This window comes from Canariomyces notabilis (assembly GCF_033297395.1).
Source record: "Canariomyces notabilis strain CBS 508.74 unplaced genomic scaffold N656scaffold_1, whole genome shotgun sequence".
Taxonomy (NCBI): domain Eukaryota; kingdom Fungi; phylum Ascomycota; class Sordariomycetes; order Sordariales; family Chaetomiaceae; genus Canariomyces; species Canariomyces notabilis.
The window spans coordinates 990,836-1,004,357 of record NW_027041823.1 but is presented as its reverse complement, the minus strand read 5'-3'; the positions used below and the strand labels follow the sequence as shown (position 1 = coordinate 1,004,357).

The 13,522-nt window shown below is 54.7% G+C and overlaps 7 protein-coding genes across 7 annotated transcripts; 4 read left to right on the top strand and 3 right to left on the bottom strand.

Annotated features, from left to right (window-relative positions):
- Positions 1 to 401: 401 nt before the first annotated feature.
- Positions 402 to 4,813, top strand: N656DRAFT_773356 (uncharacterized protein). The gene is made up of 7 exons (XM_064814048.1): positions 402 to 794; positions 861 to 1,010; positions 1,087 to 1,149; positions 1,203 to 1,792; positions 1,879 to 3,519; positions 3,573 to 4,648; positions 4,739 to 4,813. Exons 1-6 carry the CDS (start codon positions 707 to 709, stop codon positions 4,551 to 4,553), a joined length of 3,513 nt encoding a protein of 1,170 aa, XP_064674848.1. The 5' UTR covers positions 402 to 706; the 3' UTR covers positions 4,554 to 4,648; positions 4,739 to 4,813.
- On the bottom strand, positions 4,606 to 5,669 carry N656DRAFT_773354 (uncharacterized protein). Its single transcript, XM_064814047.1, has 2 exons — positions 5,566 to 5,669; positions 4,606 to 5,502 (listed from the first exon to the last, which is right to left on the bottom strand). The coding sequence occupies exons 1-2, from the start codon at positions 5,606 to 5,608 to the stop codon at positions 4,841 to 4,843; spliced, it is 705 nt and encodes a 234-aa protein (XP_064674847.1). The 5' UTR covers positions 5,609 to 5,669; the 3' UTR covers positions 4,606 to 4,840.
- A 274-nt stretch (positions 5,670 to 5,943) lies between these two features.
- Positions 5,944 to 7,464, top strand: N656DRAFT_773352 (uncharacterized protein). Its single transcript, XM_064814046.1, has 5 exons — positions 5,944 to 6,084; positions 6,146 to 6,179; positions 6,240 to 6,600; positions 6,657 to 6,818; positions 6,889 to 7,464. The coding sequence occupies exons 1-5, from the start codon at positions 6,038 to 6,040 to the stop codon at positions 7,065 to 7,067; spliced, it is 783 nt and encodes a 260-aa protein (XP_064674846.1). The 5' UTR covers positions 5,944 to 6,037; the 3' UTR covers positions 7,068 to 7,464.
- Positions 7,183 to 8,084, bottom strand: N656DRAFT_786061 (DNA-directed RNA polymerase III subunit-like protein; the record flags this gene model as incomplete). The annotated part of the gene is made up of 6 exons (XM_064816489.1): positions 7,183 to 7,414; positions 7,469 to 7,532; positions 7,589 to 7,675; positions 7,763 to 7,841; positions 7,910 to 8,008; positions 8,073 to 8,084. The coding sequence occupies 6 exons, from the start codon at positions 8,082 to 8,084 to the stop codon at positions 7,183 to 7,185; spliced, it is 573 nt and encodes a 190-aa protein (XP_064674845.1).
- Positions 8,085 to 8,786: 702 nt separating this feature from the next.
- N656DRAFT_698448 (uncharacterized protein) lies at positions 8,787 to 10,713 on the top strand (the record flags this gene model as incomplete). The annotated part of the gene is made up of 2 exons (XM_064810713.1): positions 8,787 to 9,865; positions 9,921 to 10,713. 2 exons carry the CDS (start codon positions 8,787 to 8,789, stop codon positions 10,711 to 10,713), a joined length of 1,872 nt encoding a protein of 623 aa, XP_064674844.1.
- Positions 10,714 to 10,850: 137 nt separating this feature from the next.
- On the top strand, positions 10,851 to 11,769 carry N656DRAFT_25275 (uncharacterized protein). Its single transcript, XM_064809009.1, has 2 exons — positions 10,851 to 10,961; positions 11,018 to 11,769. Exon 2 carries the CDS (start codon positions 11,044 to 11,046, stop codon positions 11,554 to 11,556), a length of 513 nt encoding a protein of 170 aa, XP_064674843.1. The 5' UTR covers positions 10,851 to 10,961; positions 11,018 to 11,043; the 3' UTR covers positions 11,557 to 11,769.
- On the bottom strand, positions 11,664 to 13,522 carry N656DRAFT_840967 (uncharacterized protein). The gene has a single exon (XM_064818972.1). It carries the CDS (start codon positions 13,386 to 13,388, stop codon positions 11,982 to 11,984), a length of 1,407 nt encoding a protein of 468 aa, XP_064674842.1. The 5' UTR covers positions 13,389 to 13,522; the 3' UTR covers positions 11,664 to 11,981.

Genomic DNA, 13,522 nt, shown 5'->3' with positions numbered 1-13,522 from the left:
AGCAGTCCCTGATTACTTTGATGAACTCGCTGGAGACCAAACTTGGGTGATACAAAGAACCAGTGTTCACGATGAAGGTATTCAATTTGGAATGCCTCTTCTACAGATTTTGGCCTTGGTCTTAGATGATTAGATCAACTCCCGGCAGCTGTTCGGAGCTGCTCTGAATATCGGCGGCAAGACCCAGTCACACTTTGCCGTACCCAAATTTTCACGCGGCAGAAATTTGACATTTGCAACCCCTCTTACCAATTGGAGTTTAGGGCGAGCCAAACAAGCATGATAGCGTCATATCCAGATTCACCGCCCAAGCCATTGGGTTTTTACTGCCGCGGGGCAACGTGGGGCAGCAGGCGATAACGGCGCTGCTGTTGCTGATCGCCAATCCAATCAGGCATCACGTTCTCTCACAGATCGAACGTCAGTTATGGTTGGATAAATCGAGACAAACCAAGAAGTTCCCCCCCGATATATTCTCTTGTTACGTCGCAACGTTGCGCGTTGATTCTCTAAACATTTTGAGTTCATTACACTTGTCTATTTTTCAGTTCTAAGGTGCTGCTGTGTCCCGCAGAAAACCAGGCACCCGGGCTCTCGCGAGGCACAAGGTTGTGCAATACTACCTCTCAAAGAAAGACCACATTCTGGACCTGTGTTGTTGAAGGCCGCACACAGTGGTGCGCGTCCTTGCCGCATCCAAGGAGTCATGGCCCAATTCAGTCAGTGGGCGCTGCAGTATGTTCTCTCTGATGATGAGCCCGCCCAGCTCGAAATCACTCAGAAGGCAGCAAGAGGTAAGAAGACCCCTGCTTCTAATGCGATCTCATACCGAGCACGCCTCCTAATTTTGCTATATACAGAAATCGAAGCCTCTCGCGCCAGCAGCACAGTAGTGGGAAATTGGGCCGCCTCGGTTCAGCAATGGATGACCCCGGGGTTTGCTAGAGACGACGATCAGGTGGAGGATGGAGATGAGGGAGTTAGCGGTGATATTATTGCTCGTGCCAAAGGCATGTACATATCTATGGTCCCATTAGTATCGTCGATATGTGGCCACTCCAATGCTGACTCCTTCTTGACTCTCAGCGCTGAGCTTCCTCGCGGACACCTTGGAGACTCTGGACCGTAACACGCTGAAGTCAGATCAAGGTACGAGCCATTGAATAAATGCCCCGAGGAGACATGCTGAAATGGATACACAGTTCTTCGGCTTATTGGTTTCTTCGGCGCCATGTTCTCCTACGACCACAAGGCAGGCATCACAGCATCAGCAAAGGCTCTGCGGCAGCTATGTGCCATGAAAAGCTTCAAGCCGGACATGGGCGTCAGAGTTATTGACGACGTGTGCAAAATCAGGGAGGACTTTCGTTTGCAGACCGCGGCTACTAGGCTAGAGATCTACGAGCTCCTTCTCGCTCTGATCCAAGATCCCTCCGTAAGCAGCGAGCTACAGCACAAGTATGGCGCTTCTTGTGGTTTTGCTGTCGAGCTCCTTCAGCTATGCCAACATGAAAGAGACCCGAGAAACCTCATGATTTGGTTCAAGATTCTTGCGATACTAGTCAAGGACTATGATCCATCCCCCGAGGTGACTGAGGAGATCTTCAAGGCTTTCTCCGCCTACTTCCCTATATCATTGCGAAGCTCTACTACCCCTATTGGCATCACCGCTGAGGACCTCAAAGAAGCCGTTCGGGGCTGTTTTGCATCACATCACCGCCTTGCCACTTTTACCTTCCCCTTCCTCATCTCAAAACTCGATCAAGGAGACGCTGTCACAGTTGCTGTCAAGGTTAGTTCGTCCTGCTGCTCCGCCTTTATATAGCTCCTTCTCGACCCCCGCAGAGCTCCAGATAGGCATATACTGACATTTGCTAGGTTGACATTCTCAAAACAATCAAGGCGTGCATCGAAGAGTACGAAAACCCCCAGGCGAGCATTGTCCCTCACACTGAGAAGATATGGAACTCTCTCAAATACGAGGTGCGGAATGGCGAAGTGAAGGAAACCATTGATGCTACACTGGAAGTGTTGCGAGCCATCTCCAGGAAGCTCGACGGCACAAAGACACACAAACTCGACGTTGCGTTACTCAAAAGTTATATCGACCTAGTATTCAGGGATTGCCGCGACGACCTCGCAAATCCCACTTACACAAAGCAGGCTGGTCTCTTGATTATGACGGTCATAGGGGCAAACATCAGGGGTTACGTTCTCTATAACGCCGGATTGATCGACACCATCCGGCAAAATCTAAGGCAGCCAAAGTCGCCTTCCCATAAAAGGGATCTCCTTCTTCTCTTGAACTCTACCCTCAAGACGCGCATGGAGCTGTCCAAGCAAAGAAAGCAAGGACATCCCGAGGACGAAGAAACGCTGCGATCAGAATCTCGTGCACATCTGGAGACCTTGTTTCACGATGCCTACCTCCCGATATGGGCTGGCAAATCCAAAGAAATGATCGCGGAGGAAAGCGACGTTCTGAAGCAAGTCATCCAAGGTTTTGCCCTGCTAGTCAGCCAGCAAGTGTTGCAGTCTGATGGTCAAGCCGCCCTCCTGTACCCTACTCCGACCTGTTCCGAGATTTGCTCGCTGCTATCTCTAACACTTACCAACGGCTTGGCTCTGAGCTCTAATGACAGCAATGCTGGCGAGCCAGATCTCGAGGACGAGGCAGTTTTGGCCTTGCGAAACATCGTCATGAGTTACAGATATGGCTACGAGGAGATCTCGGGCAGAGTGACAGCGGAGATCAGGAAGCGGGACTGGGCCAGCCCGTCTGCGTACTCACTTAACGCACTGAAAGATCTTCTTTCGCGTTTTACCTTCATTGGGTGCTCCGAGATCCCCTCGAAAATTGCAACGAACCCACCTTCTCAGCAACCGTTCTCACCGCTTCAGCATTTTCTCACTCTCACTGCAAGTCTCTTGGAACTATTCCCCCTCTCCTCTCGGCTTTCGACTCCACATTCTACTGGCAATCTTGAAGAGGGCCTCGCAAATGCTCACATAGTGTCCTCGCTGCACGCATCACTCCTGTGGTTCCTGGAAGCTTGTGAAGCGAAATATGGCCGGGAAGCACTCGCCTCCTACTCCTCGAGTGACCAAAACTGGCTTGAGCAATTCCAGCATCTACCTGATGACTGGCTGATACAGATTCGTCGAGGGGACGCAGATTTGCTTGGAACACTAGTCTCTTTACAGCAGGATGATCCAGAGGTCTATCGTCAGTTTCTAAAACTTAGTCTATTCAATGTGCGGTATCTCTTCCGAGCTGCCTCCGCAGGGTCACGACAAACATGGAGCGAGAGAGCCCTTGCGCTGCTGTCACAAATGTCGGCATTAGTTGTACGGAGCCTGAGCGAGGAGTTGCAAGTTTCCTGCAATCTGGCTCATGAGGCATTCAACTTCTTCGCTGGTCCAGCTGAGGACTCTAAGAGGAGCGCTTCGGATATCCAAACTGGGATACTGACCGTCGGAATCCTCCAAGGGTTACGGCCAAGGGCATTAGCTGGATTGGTATGTCCTTCCAATACGTATCTTCCAAGCTTGGCTGACGAGTATTTCTCCAGTATCAGGGAGTCGGCGTTGCAGAAAAGCACATGTGTGACACGTCCGGATTCGGCACCTCTCCTTCCCAAGAAAGCAGTGTCCGTGCAGCTATCGGTGTGATACTTGCCAACAAATATCAGGGCGTGTCTGATCCTGAGACTTCAATGATGAAACGAGTGCTGGACTTCTGGGCCAACTGGTACACGGAAGCGACCGCTTCAGCGCCCATTAACTCGGAAGCCTTCAGCTTCCACAACACAGTTGCCATGAACGTCATTGCCGGAGCCGTGGCACGGCAGGACAGGAACGTGATTAGCGTGATTCCGGCTCTGCAACGAGCAGCAGCGAGCCAGCACGCCAACGGCGAAATTGTTGCCAGATCTATGGGCATCCTCCTTCAACACAACAATCTTCTCACTCAGGAGAACCATGCGGTGGTCAAGCGGTTCTATAAGCAGTGGGCTTACAGCCATCTGGCCAAGCCACTCTATGAAGATGCTCTCCCTGGGGGGAAGGACAACCACACAGCGAACAGGTATCGCGTTGTGATCCTATCGGTGGTCAGCAACTGCCCGTTTACAGTCTACCAGGACGATCTGGAACCCCTCATTAGGCTACTGGTCACTGCGCTGAGCGATCGTGGCGCGCTTTCGGAGGGGGTTTCTTGGACACAGGTGACCTCGGCGCTCCAGATCCTGGTTGAGATCCTGACGAATGAGCCGGACGCGCTTAAGGGTCATTTGCGGGAGATAATAGGGCGGACCACGAAAGTTTACGAGGAGTGCTGCCAGAAGAAGGCGGGCTTGGCAGCCACCCTCGCGACGTGCCGTAACCTGGCTCTTCAAGTGTTGGGGGCGATCCCGACTAAGTTCGAAGAGCGGTATACGCTTCCACATGCGCCGCCCATGCAACGCATGCTGGCAGTTGCTTGTGGGGATCCTGTCCGGAAAGTGCGCGAAGTCGCACGCAAGGCGAGAAGTAATTGGGCCAAGGTGGTTTAATGACTCGCCCCCAGGTCCTTCCGCGTCCAGATCACGGAATCCAGGAAGTTGCACTCGCAAAGGCATATAGAGGATTTGGGGTGATGAAGACAAGGGTATCTCTCTTCCCAGCTTACTCTGAAGCAATTCCACATGATGTACAATTGCAGACGGGCCGAGGCTAATTTTATGCTCCATCTGAGCAGGCCGATTTTCAATACCAGGCCTTTTGAATATTTCCTCAAACAGCAAATGACTCCCTTGTCTTTGACTCCCATCATGAAAACCCGAGATCAGTCCCGCTGTTATTACGCCTTCCTCCTCTTCCCACCCTTCTTCCCCGCCGATTCCGCCCCCGTGGCCGCCTCGGCTGCGGACCCCACGACGCTCAAATTTGCATCGGAGAGCATGTCGAGCATCTCGGGCGTGTAGGCTGGCACTGTAGCATCGCCTGTGGACGAGACCACCCTCTTAGGATCAAGCCTCCCAATCACGGGCACAGCACTGGCCAGGACCGTCTGGAACGGCGCGGCAACAAAGTGGCCCGCGGCGTCGAACCACTCAGTAAACGCCCTGCTGACCTCAAGACGCTCCCTCTTGTGCTTGCCCCCCTTGTCCTTGCTTTCAATGTCGATGGTCAAAAAGTAGGTCGGCACGTTCTTGCGCGTCGACGTGGCGATGCGCACCGTCTCGCCCGACGGCGCAACCCCTTCGTACACGGTGCCCCGCTCCACGTAGAGCACCCACAGCGTCAGCGCCCCGTTGACGAGCGTGTACAGCGCCACGGCGGCCGCCGTCAGGTACTTTGTCGAGTCGAACCCCAGCTTCCAGTCCCACACGAAGCAGGCGCCCGCGAGCAGCAGCGCCGAGTACCCCAGGGCGAGCCGCACGTCGGTCAGCCGGTGCGACTGGCGGAATTTGAGGCTGTTGAGGTAGTTTGGGATGGCGTCGTCCGAGGTGTTTTTGAGGTCTGGTTTTTTTCGCATAGTCAGTGTGCTGGTTGAAATGAGACAGGATTGAGCATTTGACATACCTGCTAGGTTGTAGAGCGTGATTCTTTCTTGGGAGACGGCCATTTTGGACAGTGATGGTCGAGGACCGGTTCTAAGAAACGGGAATATGCTGGAAGTAAGAAAGGCCGAAGCTGTGGTGTTAGAGCCAGAGAGATCAGCCTGGCCGTCGCAGCTCTGGTCCTGTATAAACTATGTACCTTTTCTGCTGCGTTGTAGTTCTCAATCACAGCCAGCAAGGTAAAAAGGCATGGAAAGGCCACATGCACTTTCCAGGTTCGGCTGCAGCTAAGACGGCATTCAGCGAACTCACACCCCGAACCTCCAATTTGGTTGGACCGTGCACCACTGCTATGTACGGTGGCCGACAGGGGTTGAATGAGAGGCAGAACACCCCGGAGCTTGGCAGGGCGACCTTTTGTGGACGACACGTCTTGCAGCTTCCTTGCTTCACCAGTATTCCGCAGCTCAAAGGATCTGTTGATGGCAGCAAGAATGGCGCAGGTACCGGTACAGACGATCCATAGGGATCCCCAATTATTGTAAGCCCAACATGTATCCGATTCTGGATGCTTGATTGTTGACGAGCGCACTTGCATACAGCTACTGGATCCTGTTCCCAATCACCATCGTGATGGTACGCTGAACCAGGACGGACTCGATCTCAACGGCCTAGACACTTACGCATTCTGACTAGATTCTCACCGGCGTCCTCCGACATTACGCGAGCGTCCTGATGGCATCTGCGCCCAAGAGACTCGAGCAGAAGGCGATGCGTGAGCAGCGGAGGCTGATTCACGGCATGAACCTGCGAGGAAACTTCCACGTCTTGTCGCAACGCTCCTTTGCCACGCGACGGGACGCGCTCATTACGGCCTATGAGTCGGGTACCTATCTCAAGGATCCAGAGCGCCGTGGCCAGGCGCCGCCCAACCCCATGAGCGACCCCAGCTCGATGGAGGGCATGATGGGCATGATGAAGAACCAGATGGCCATGATCATCCCGAATACGCTGATCATGAGTTGGATCAATGCCTTTTTTAGCGGATACGTTATCAGTGCGTCTCCCAGTCTCGTCGTTGACGAATTCCTGCCCGACTGACCCGGGTTCCAGTGAAACTGCCATTCCCCCTTACCATCAAATTCAAGAGCATGCTCCAGGCTGGCGTGGCTACCAAGGATATGGATCCGCGGTGGATGTCAAGCATCAGCTGGTACTTTTTGTGCATATTTGGTCTGCAATCCGTCTTCAACTTCCTGCTTGGCAGTGACAATGGTAGGCTTCGTGTTTTCTATCTGGCCGCTGGGAACCTCCCGTATGAGCATACCGGCTAATTCCTCCCCAGCCGCCAGCCAAATGGCGCAGCAGATGGGCCAGATGGGCCCTCAAGCAGGGCAAATGTTTGGCCCGGGCGTAGATCCCGACAAGCAGTTTCTCGCCGAGGCCGAGAACCTTGCGGTCGTTGAGCACCATTCTGTGCTGGACGGCGTCGAGCAGCGTCTTCTGGAGGGTATCAAGGTTTAGACATGAAAAGCCATATATATGAGCGCCACGCAGACGCAGCTTCTCTCGCGCCCGGGCACAGAATGCTCAGTTATTTCCAACTCGAATTTGTGGTCCGCCGTCCGACGCGCTGTGGTCATTCCCACCACAGATAACAACCGAGACCGGGGCCATTCATCGAACCAATGATCCTGTAAGGCGGCTTCGAGTCGGCGAGAATGACTTCTTCCTCGGATGCTTCGGGCGGCCCTGACGGTGCCTGGTCATGCCATTCTTCGGCCATCACCCTGAAACGCACCATCTCGTTGTTATCAAAGTACAACTCCTGTCCCTCATACTTCCAGACCCAGAGGTTTTCGCTAGAGTCGCTGGAAGGACAAGTCAGTCGGCGCCCCCCAAGTCTTCACGTAAACAGGACCTACAATTCTGAGCCCTCTGGGAGCTCGATTGCGGGGATGAAGATGTCTTCGAAGAAATCTGTAGCGACTGGGGAGAAGGATATGTCAGTGCCAGAGATGGTGCCATGCCAAAGGGGAACTCACGATTTATCCCTTCGACTGTTTGGTCATGGATGCGTGCTATGACGACCTCTCCCTTAAATGGCCGAAACACGACCATGCGAAATTCGACTGCCAACAAATCTAGTTCAGACAAGTCCAAATATTATACACATCTGAGGATTGCATGATTGCGCTCACCATTAACATTCGCCGTGCCGGTGCCCCGGCCAATAAGACCCTCTGATGTCCAGAGAATATCCCAGAGGCAAATGCAGAGTCCAACCTTCTGCACAATCTAGACGTGGTACACAGTTAGGCAGATAAGATTAGAAAGGAGATGCAGAGAACAGGGCGACAACCTGCCTTATTGGCATACTTGGCGTTGATGTTATCCTCGATGGCCGCGAAGCTGGGCTTTCGGAAATCGTCAGGTGCGATCTCCACCAGGTCGGCTATTTTGGTCTACTGCGGCATCACGAGTCATCAGTGAAAAAATCTAAAAGTAACCGGCAAGTGGCAGGCGGACCAGAATGAACATGTCGGATTGTGCTTGAACTCGCTGCAGGGAGATGCAGCAATACTGTAGTAGCCTGTAGCTTGCTTGACGTTGATCAGGAAATTGAAGATGAGAAACAGACAAAAATGAGACAATCTAATTACTGAAGAGCAAAATGAAATCCTGGGTTCACGGGTGACATGAAGTTTAATAGGTTATCTACAAAAGGAGCACATCCAGGTCTCCTAGAGCTTCAAAATTTCGTCTCTTTTGCTGGAGCCCAGCGATAAAGTGCAGGACGTCGCTTCACTGCATTCCGCACTGCCAAGAAAATTCTGCCAGTCGGCAGACATGCGCTGATCTCTCTCACCGCCTTGGGTGGGCGCAGCTGTTAACGGTCGCCGGCGCCAGTCGGCCTGAGCTCTCACCACCAAAACATCTCACTGTGAAACCGCGGAGCACCGGGCTGGCCTAGTGGCACACATATATTCGCTCCCCCTCCGGAGTCTTCTCCTGCACACCAAATTTGCAAATCTTCAGCCCGCTTTCTGTCGTCACACTTCGGGCTTCTCTTTTTCTACCGCACCGCCCAGATCTCCAGATTCAAGTGAAAAGACGTCGATCGGGCCGTTCGGTTGCTCTCATCTGCGTTATTCTCCCTCAAGTTGTCCGGTTTGCCTACCTTTGTTGGTTTTTGCGTTTTTCAGAACCGGCGTTGCAGCTTCCGGCTGTGGCCTACGCACCATGTCGTACAATTACGGTCCGCCCCCTCCGGCTCCACCGGTAGCGACCTCGGGCGGTGCCCCAAGCGGTTACCCTCCCTATGGACCCCCTCGCGGCGGCCACAGTGGCAGAGGCCGCGGAGGTGCCGAACGCGGTGGCTACCACCAACCGCACCAGCCGCACCAGCCGCACCATCCGGGCTACAGCTACAACCAGCCGCCCCAGTACAACCCCCATCAGGGCCCGCCATCGTACCCCGGACCGCCGCCGCCGCCTCAGCCTGGCTACCCACAGCAACCACCCCAGCAGCAGTGGCACCCCGAGCATGCACAGCAACACCCGCCTCAAGGCGCTCCGCACGCTCCGCTGCCCGCTCAGAACTACCATCCCAACTATGCTCCCCAGATCTATCAGCAACAGCCGTCTTACACCGGCCCGCCGCAGTACCCTCCCCAGCCCCCGTACAATCAGGCTTATCCGAGCCCTACTCCGCAACCTGGACCCCCAACTCAGCAGTGGGTCGGACATTCGCAGCCTCAGGGCCACCAAGGACCGTATGGAGGCGGAAGAGGCGGCCGCGGTGGCAGCTACAACGATCGTGGAGCGCCAAAGGGTCAGCTCATGGGACCTCCGATCAGGATCGGATTCGACAACGCCAACTCTCAGCCGGTACCCCCCGCTCCAGTGAGCGCTCCTTATCCGGGTCCCTCGTTTGGCAATCCACCTCCTGGCCCGTTCACTGCTCCCTATCCGGCCTATCCACCTCCCGCACCCTACGTGCCTGTGCCGCCCCCCTTTGACAGCCATTCGTCCCACGGCACTCGCCATCATGGTCGTGGTGGTTTTCACAATAACCGCGGGTCTCGCCCTCACTTTGGTGGCGGCGATAGGACTCCCCACCGTGGCGCCCGCAATTACAACAAAGGAACGCCCACCCCTACACCACCCGCCCAGCATCAGAAGCCTGAGGCTGCGTCGGCTGGAAAGAAGAAGAAGCGCAAGACCAATACACTGGGTCTAACCCCTGGCGATGGCTCTGATGAAGATGACGAGAATGAAGAGCAGCGCCTCAACGAAATGTATGGTGCTGATGCACCCAAGTATGTATCGAACACTTCCCACCCATACAGGTGTATAAATGCTAATAGCGTATAGCCCTCGGACCGCTTCCGAGATTGCTGCGTGGATCGCCGAGCGGCGTGCTAGGTACCCGACCAGGGCCAAAGTTGAAGCAAAGAAAGCCGCGGCCAAGACCCAGAGCGCCGATGCTAGTCAGGATAGAAACTCCACCCTGGAGCAAAAGGCCGAGAAGCTTAGGAAACAACTGGAGAAAGTCGAGTCGAGCATCAAGCGGAAGCGTGAGCAGCAGGATGAAGGCGACGACATGAGGGATCTAGATCTGAGCTCAATTTCGAGCGACGTCAAGTCTGAAGACGAGAAGCCTGAAGTCATGTCGACTCGTCAGGACTCCAACCAGATTCCTCCGCCGCCAAAGAAGGCAGATCCGACCAAGCATTGCAAGTACTACTCGACCGGAGGCACGTGTGGCAAGCGGGGCAAGTGCCGCTTCGTCCACGACCCTGCCGTCCGGGAGGCAGCCCTGAGAGAGCGCGAGATGAACGGCGGCCGCATGACCCTACAGCAGCGCCTAGTACTGAACGACAAGGAGCAGGAAGATATGGCGATTCTTAAGACGCTCGCAGTCCTTCAAGACAAGGGCATGATCCCCAAGCAAGCATCAAGCGTGCCAGCCTCCGATGGCCAGTCGGGATCCGCCCTCGGCGTTCAATCCCAGCAACCTCCTACCCCAGTTATCAAGCGGGAGCAGCCGCCCAACGGCCTTCCGCCCATTCCACCCCCCAGTGTCGCCTCAAACGACAACACATCCAAGTACCCTGGCTGGAATCTCAGCGGCTTCGGAAATACTGGTGTGCAGTCGAGCGACTAGTATTCCAGACCTACGCACCGCAGGAATTATCCTGCCATTTCCCGCCCGCGTGTCGTCTCGAATGTCCACAATACCCACACATCCAACTACCCTGGCTGGAACCCCAACGGCTTTCGCAACACAGGTGTCGGCCCCCCGCAGGCATTGGTGCGAGACAATGTTCAGTTTCAGGTAAAGGCAGAGTCTGGCTTCAGGATGGAGACTAGGCCGGCCGAAACCAAACGCTTTGTCGGGCATATTACGTATTGGTAAGAGAGCGTTCTGCTTTTACCGGGCGTCCCCAGTTGCCTACCAAGGCGAACAGTCATTTGGGACCGCACCCGTCTTCTCATGCATGGAAGAATTTGCCCTTTCGTCGCGATGCTTTTGTCGCTGCGCCGCCGAGCTTTGACAGTGTCATGGCCCACAGAGGATGTCGCCGCAAAGTCACCTGGCGATGCGACTGCAAGTGTCACGCTGTGTTGTATTTTTTTCCTTTTTCCTTTGCGTTTAGTCATTGAGCGGCCATCGGGGAGTTTTCAAGGTCACGACAATTCGTGGTCTGAAGCCTCGAGCTGGAACAGGCACCACAACGACTACGCTCGATCACTTGTGTTCTACAAAATTAGGTTCGGAGAGGACATTCGGTCAATACCTGGTACTAGACTACTAATTTCGGTTTCTTTTACGGCGTTGGGCGGCTCTGGCGCATCCGGGCTTGCTCAGCTGTTCGGCGAGATCATTCGGTCGATACCTGGTAGACAACTAATCTCGGTTTCTTCACGGTGTTTGGCGGCTCTGGCGCAGGTTGGGCTTTGCTCAGCTCGTATGATGCTGTTGGGTTGTCTTGATGCACAAGTGTGACCTGGTCTCCCGTTCTTCGAGTGTCGAGTGCTTTGGTTTGCGTTTCGCTCCTTTCTCAATGTTACAAACGTGAACCGAGTAAGACTTTGCTCGGAGATTACGTCTTCGAACTGTGAAGCCACACTATATGGAGGTTCAAGTTAACCATCCTCATCCATGGCTAGGCCTACTCGTATCGTGTCATCGCTTCCGGGAGCCATCCAAGTTGCCGAATCCCAGAGCATTCGACGCGGCTCACATGCTCCATGTAAATACATATCCGTGTACACTAGTCTGTAGTCGTATGAAGAAATACATATAAACTACAGGTTAGAATGATGCGCAATCCGCAAACGCCGAGATCTACCTTTACATTCTAAGTACGATATTTTCATGGGTATTCTTTTCATGTCCACAATCAATCACCCTCACAATCAAATCACAAATCACAGCTCCTCTTTCCCCTTCCGTTCCTGTGCCCCTGCTCCCTTCAAACGTGCCAAATTCGCCCTCCTCTGCTCCCGGATCTTATCCCTCAGCTCATGGCTCCAATGGCCCTTATCCTTTGCGTACCGCTCCGCGAACCGCGCAACACGCCAATCCCAGCATCCCTCGTCATTCTCGCCATACTCGCTCCCATCTGTTTGTCGTTGGCGGCGTTGCTCAGAGGCTGCTGCTGCGCACTCGGCGTCTGACAGCTGCCCCGCGGTGGGCCACTCGCCCACGGCGGCGCCCATGTCCGCGTCGAGGAAGTTGTCGAGCAGCAGCAGCGCCGCCGCACGACGGGTGGGGCCCCATTCCTCCTCCTCTTCTTGTTTGGATTGCTGCGATGATAGCGGTGAGGTGAGCAGCTCCAGCAGGTGCGACGGGCCGCGCGCAGTCAAAAAGTGCGACCTGATCAGCGGCGACTTGAGAAGCCCTGACAGCGACGAAATGCGCGCTTTGAGCACCCCCGGGCTGGTCGGGGAGTGCGGAAGCAGGTGAAAGGTGCTTTCCCCCAGCGAGGCTTCTGCTTCCTGCTTCTGATGATGATGATGCTTAGGCGACGGGCAGGTGTAGTCCGCCAGGGTCGTCCAGTGGCGTGTGATTTCGGAGAGGGCCTTGGGGTTGTTCTGCACCGCCGAGGCGAGGGTTAGGGAGGCCAGGCGTGCGCGGGTATGGCTGCGCTCCGGGTCGTTTTTGGTGTTGCTGTTGTTGTCTGAGGGTGATGAGGACGGGGAACGGGCCGTGGACAGACAAAAAAGCTCGCGGATTGTGTCGTAGTCCTCGGCGATCTTGAGACCGTAGTAGATGTCGTGCGAAATCTCCTCGAGCATCTCCAGGGCCTCGTCCACGTCGAGGCCCTTCTTGAGGATGGTGAGGGACTTGTAAAAGGCGTTGCCCTCGTCCGGAGTGCTCGAGGGCGGCTTCTTGATCTTGCCTGCTGGGTCATAGGCGGGCGCATTGGCGGGGATCCGCACCTGGCCGCTGTTGTCGGACGTCTCATCCCGGTCGACCAGGACCACCGAGGAGTCGACGGCGAGGCCTTCAAGTGCCGGGTTCTGCTCGTCCGGGATGTTGATCTTTGCTTCTTTCTTGCCCGTGTAGATATTTAGGCGTACGTGAAGGCCAAAGGGTAGGTCCTGATCATCGTGGACAACTTGGAATTCATCCGTCGCTTGAAAGACTTTGGGATAGCATTCTGCTGGATCGTCGGTGTGGCATATGAGTTCGACCTCAGCTGACGGTGATGGTGAAGGTTTGGAATCCCGGGCAGACGGTGAGGGTGATGATGATGCCGATGCGCCCAAAGCAATGAGACCTACGAGGGCCAGCAGATTGAGGGGAAGTAACTCCAACCTGGACTTAACCATTGTGGTTTGTGGCCAGGTGTAATGCGGAGTTTAAGAACGAAGCAGATACCAATCCAAGTTGCAGCTCAACACTCAATTTAATATTTTGTATGACTTCTTCAAATGAGACACATGGCTTTCCGTCCCAGAATTAT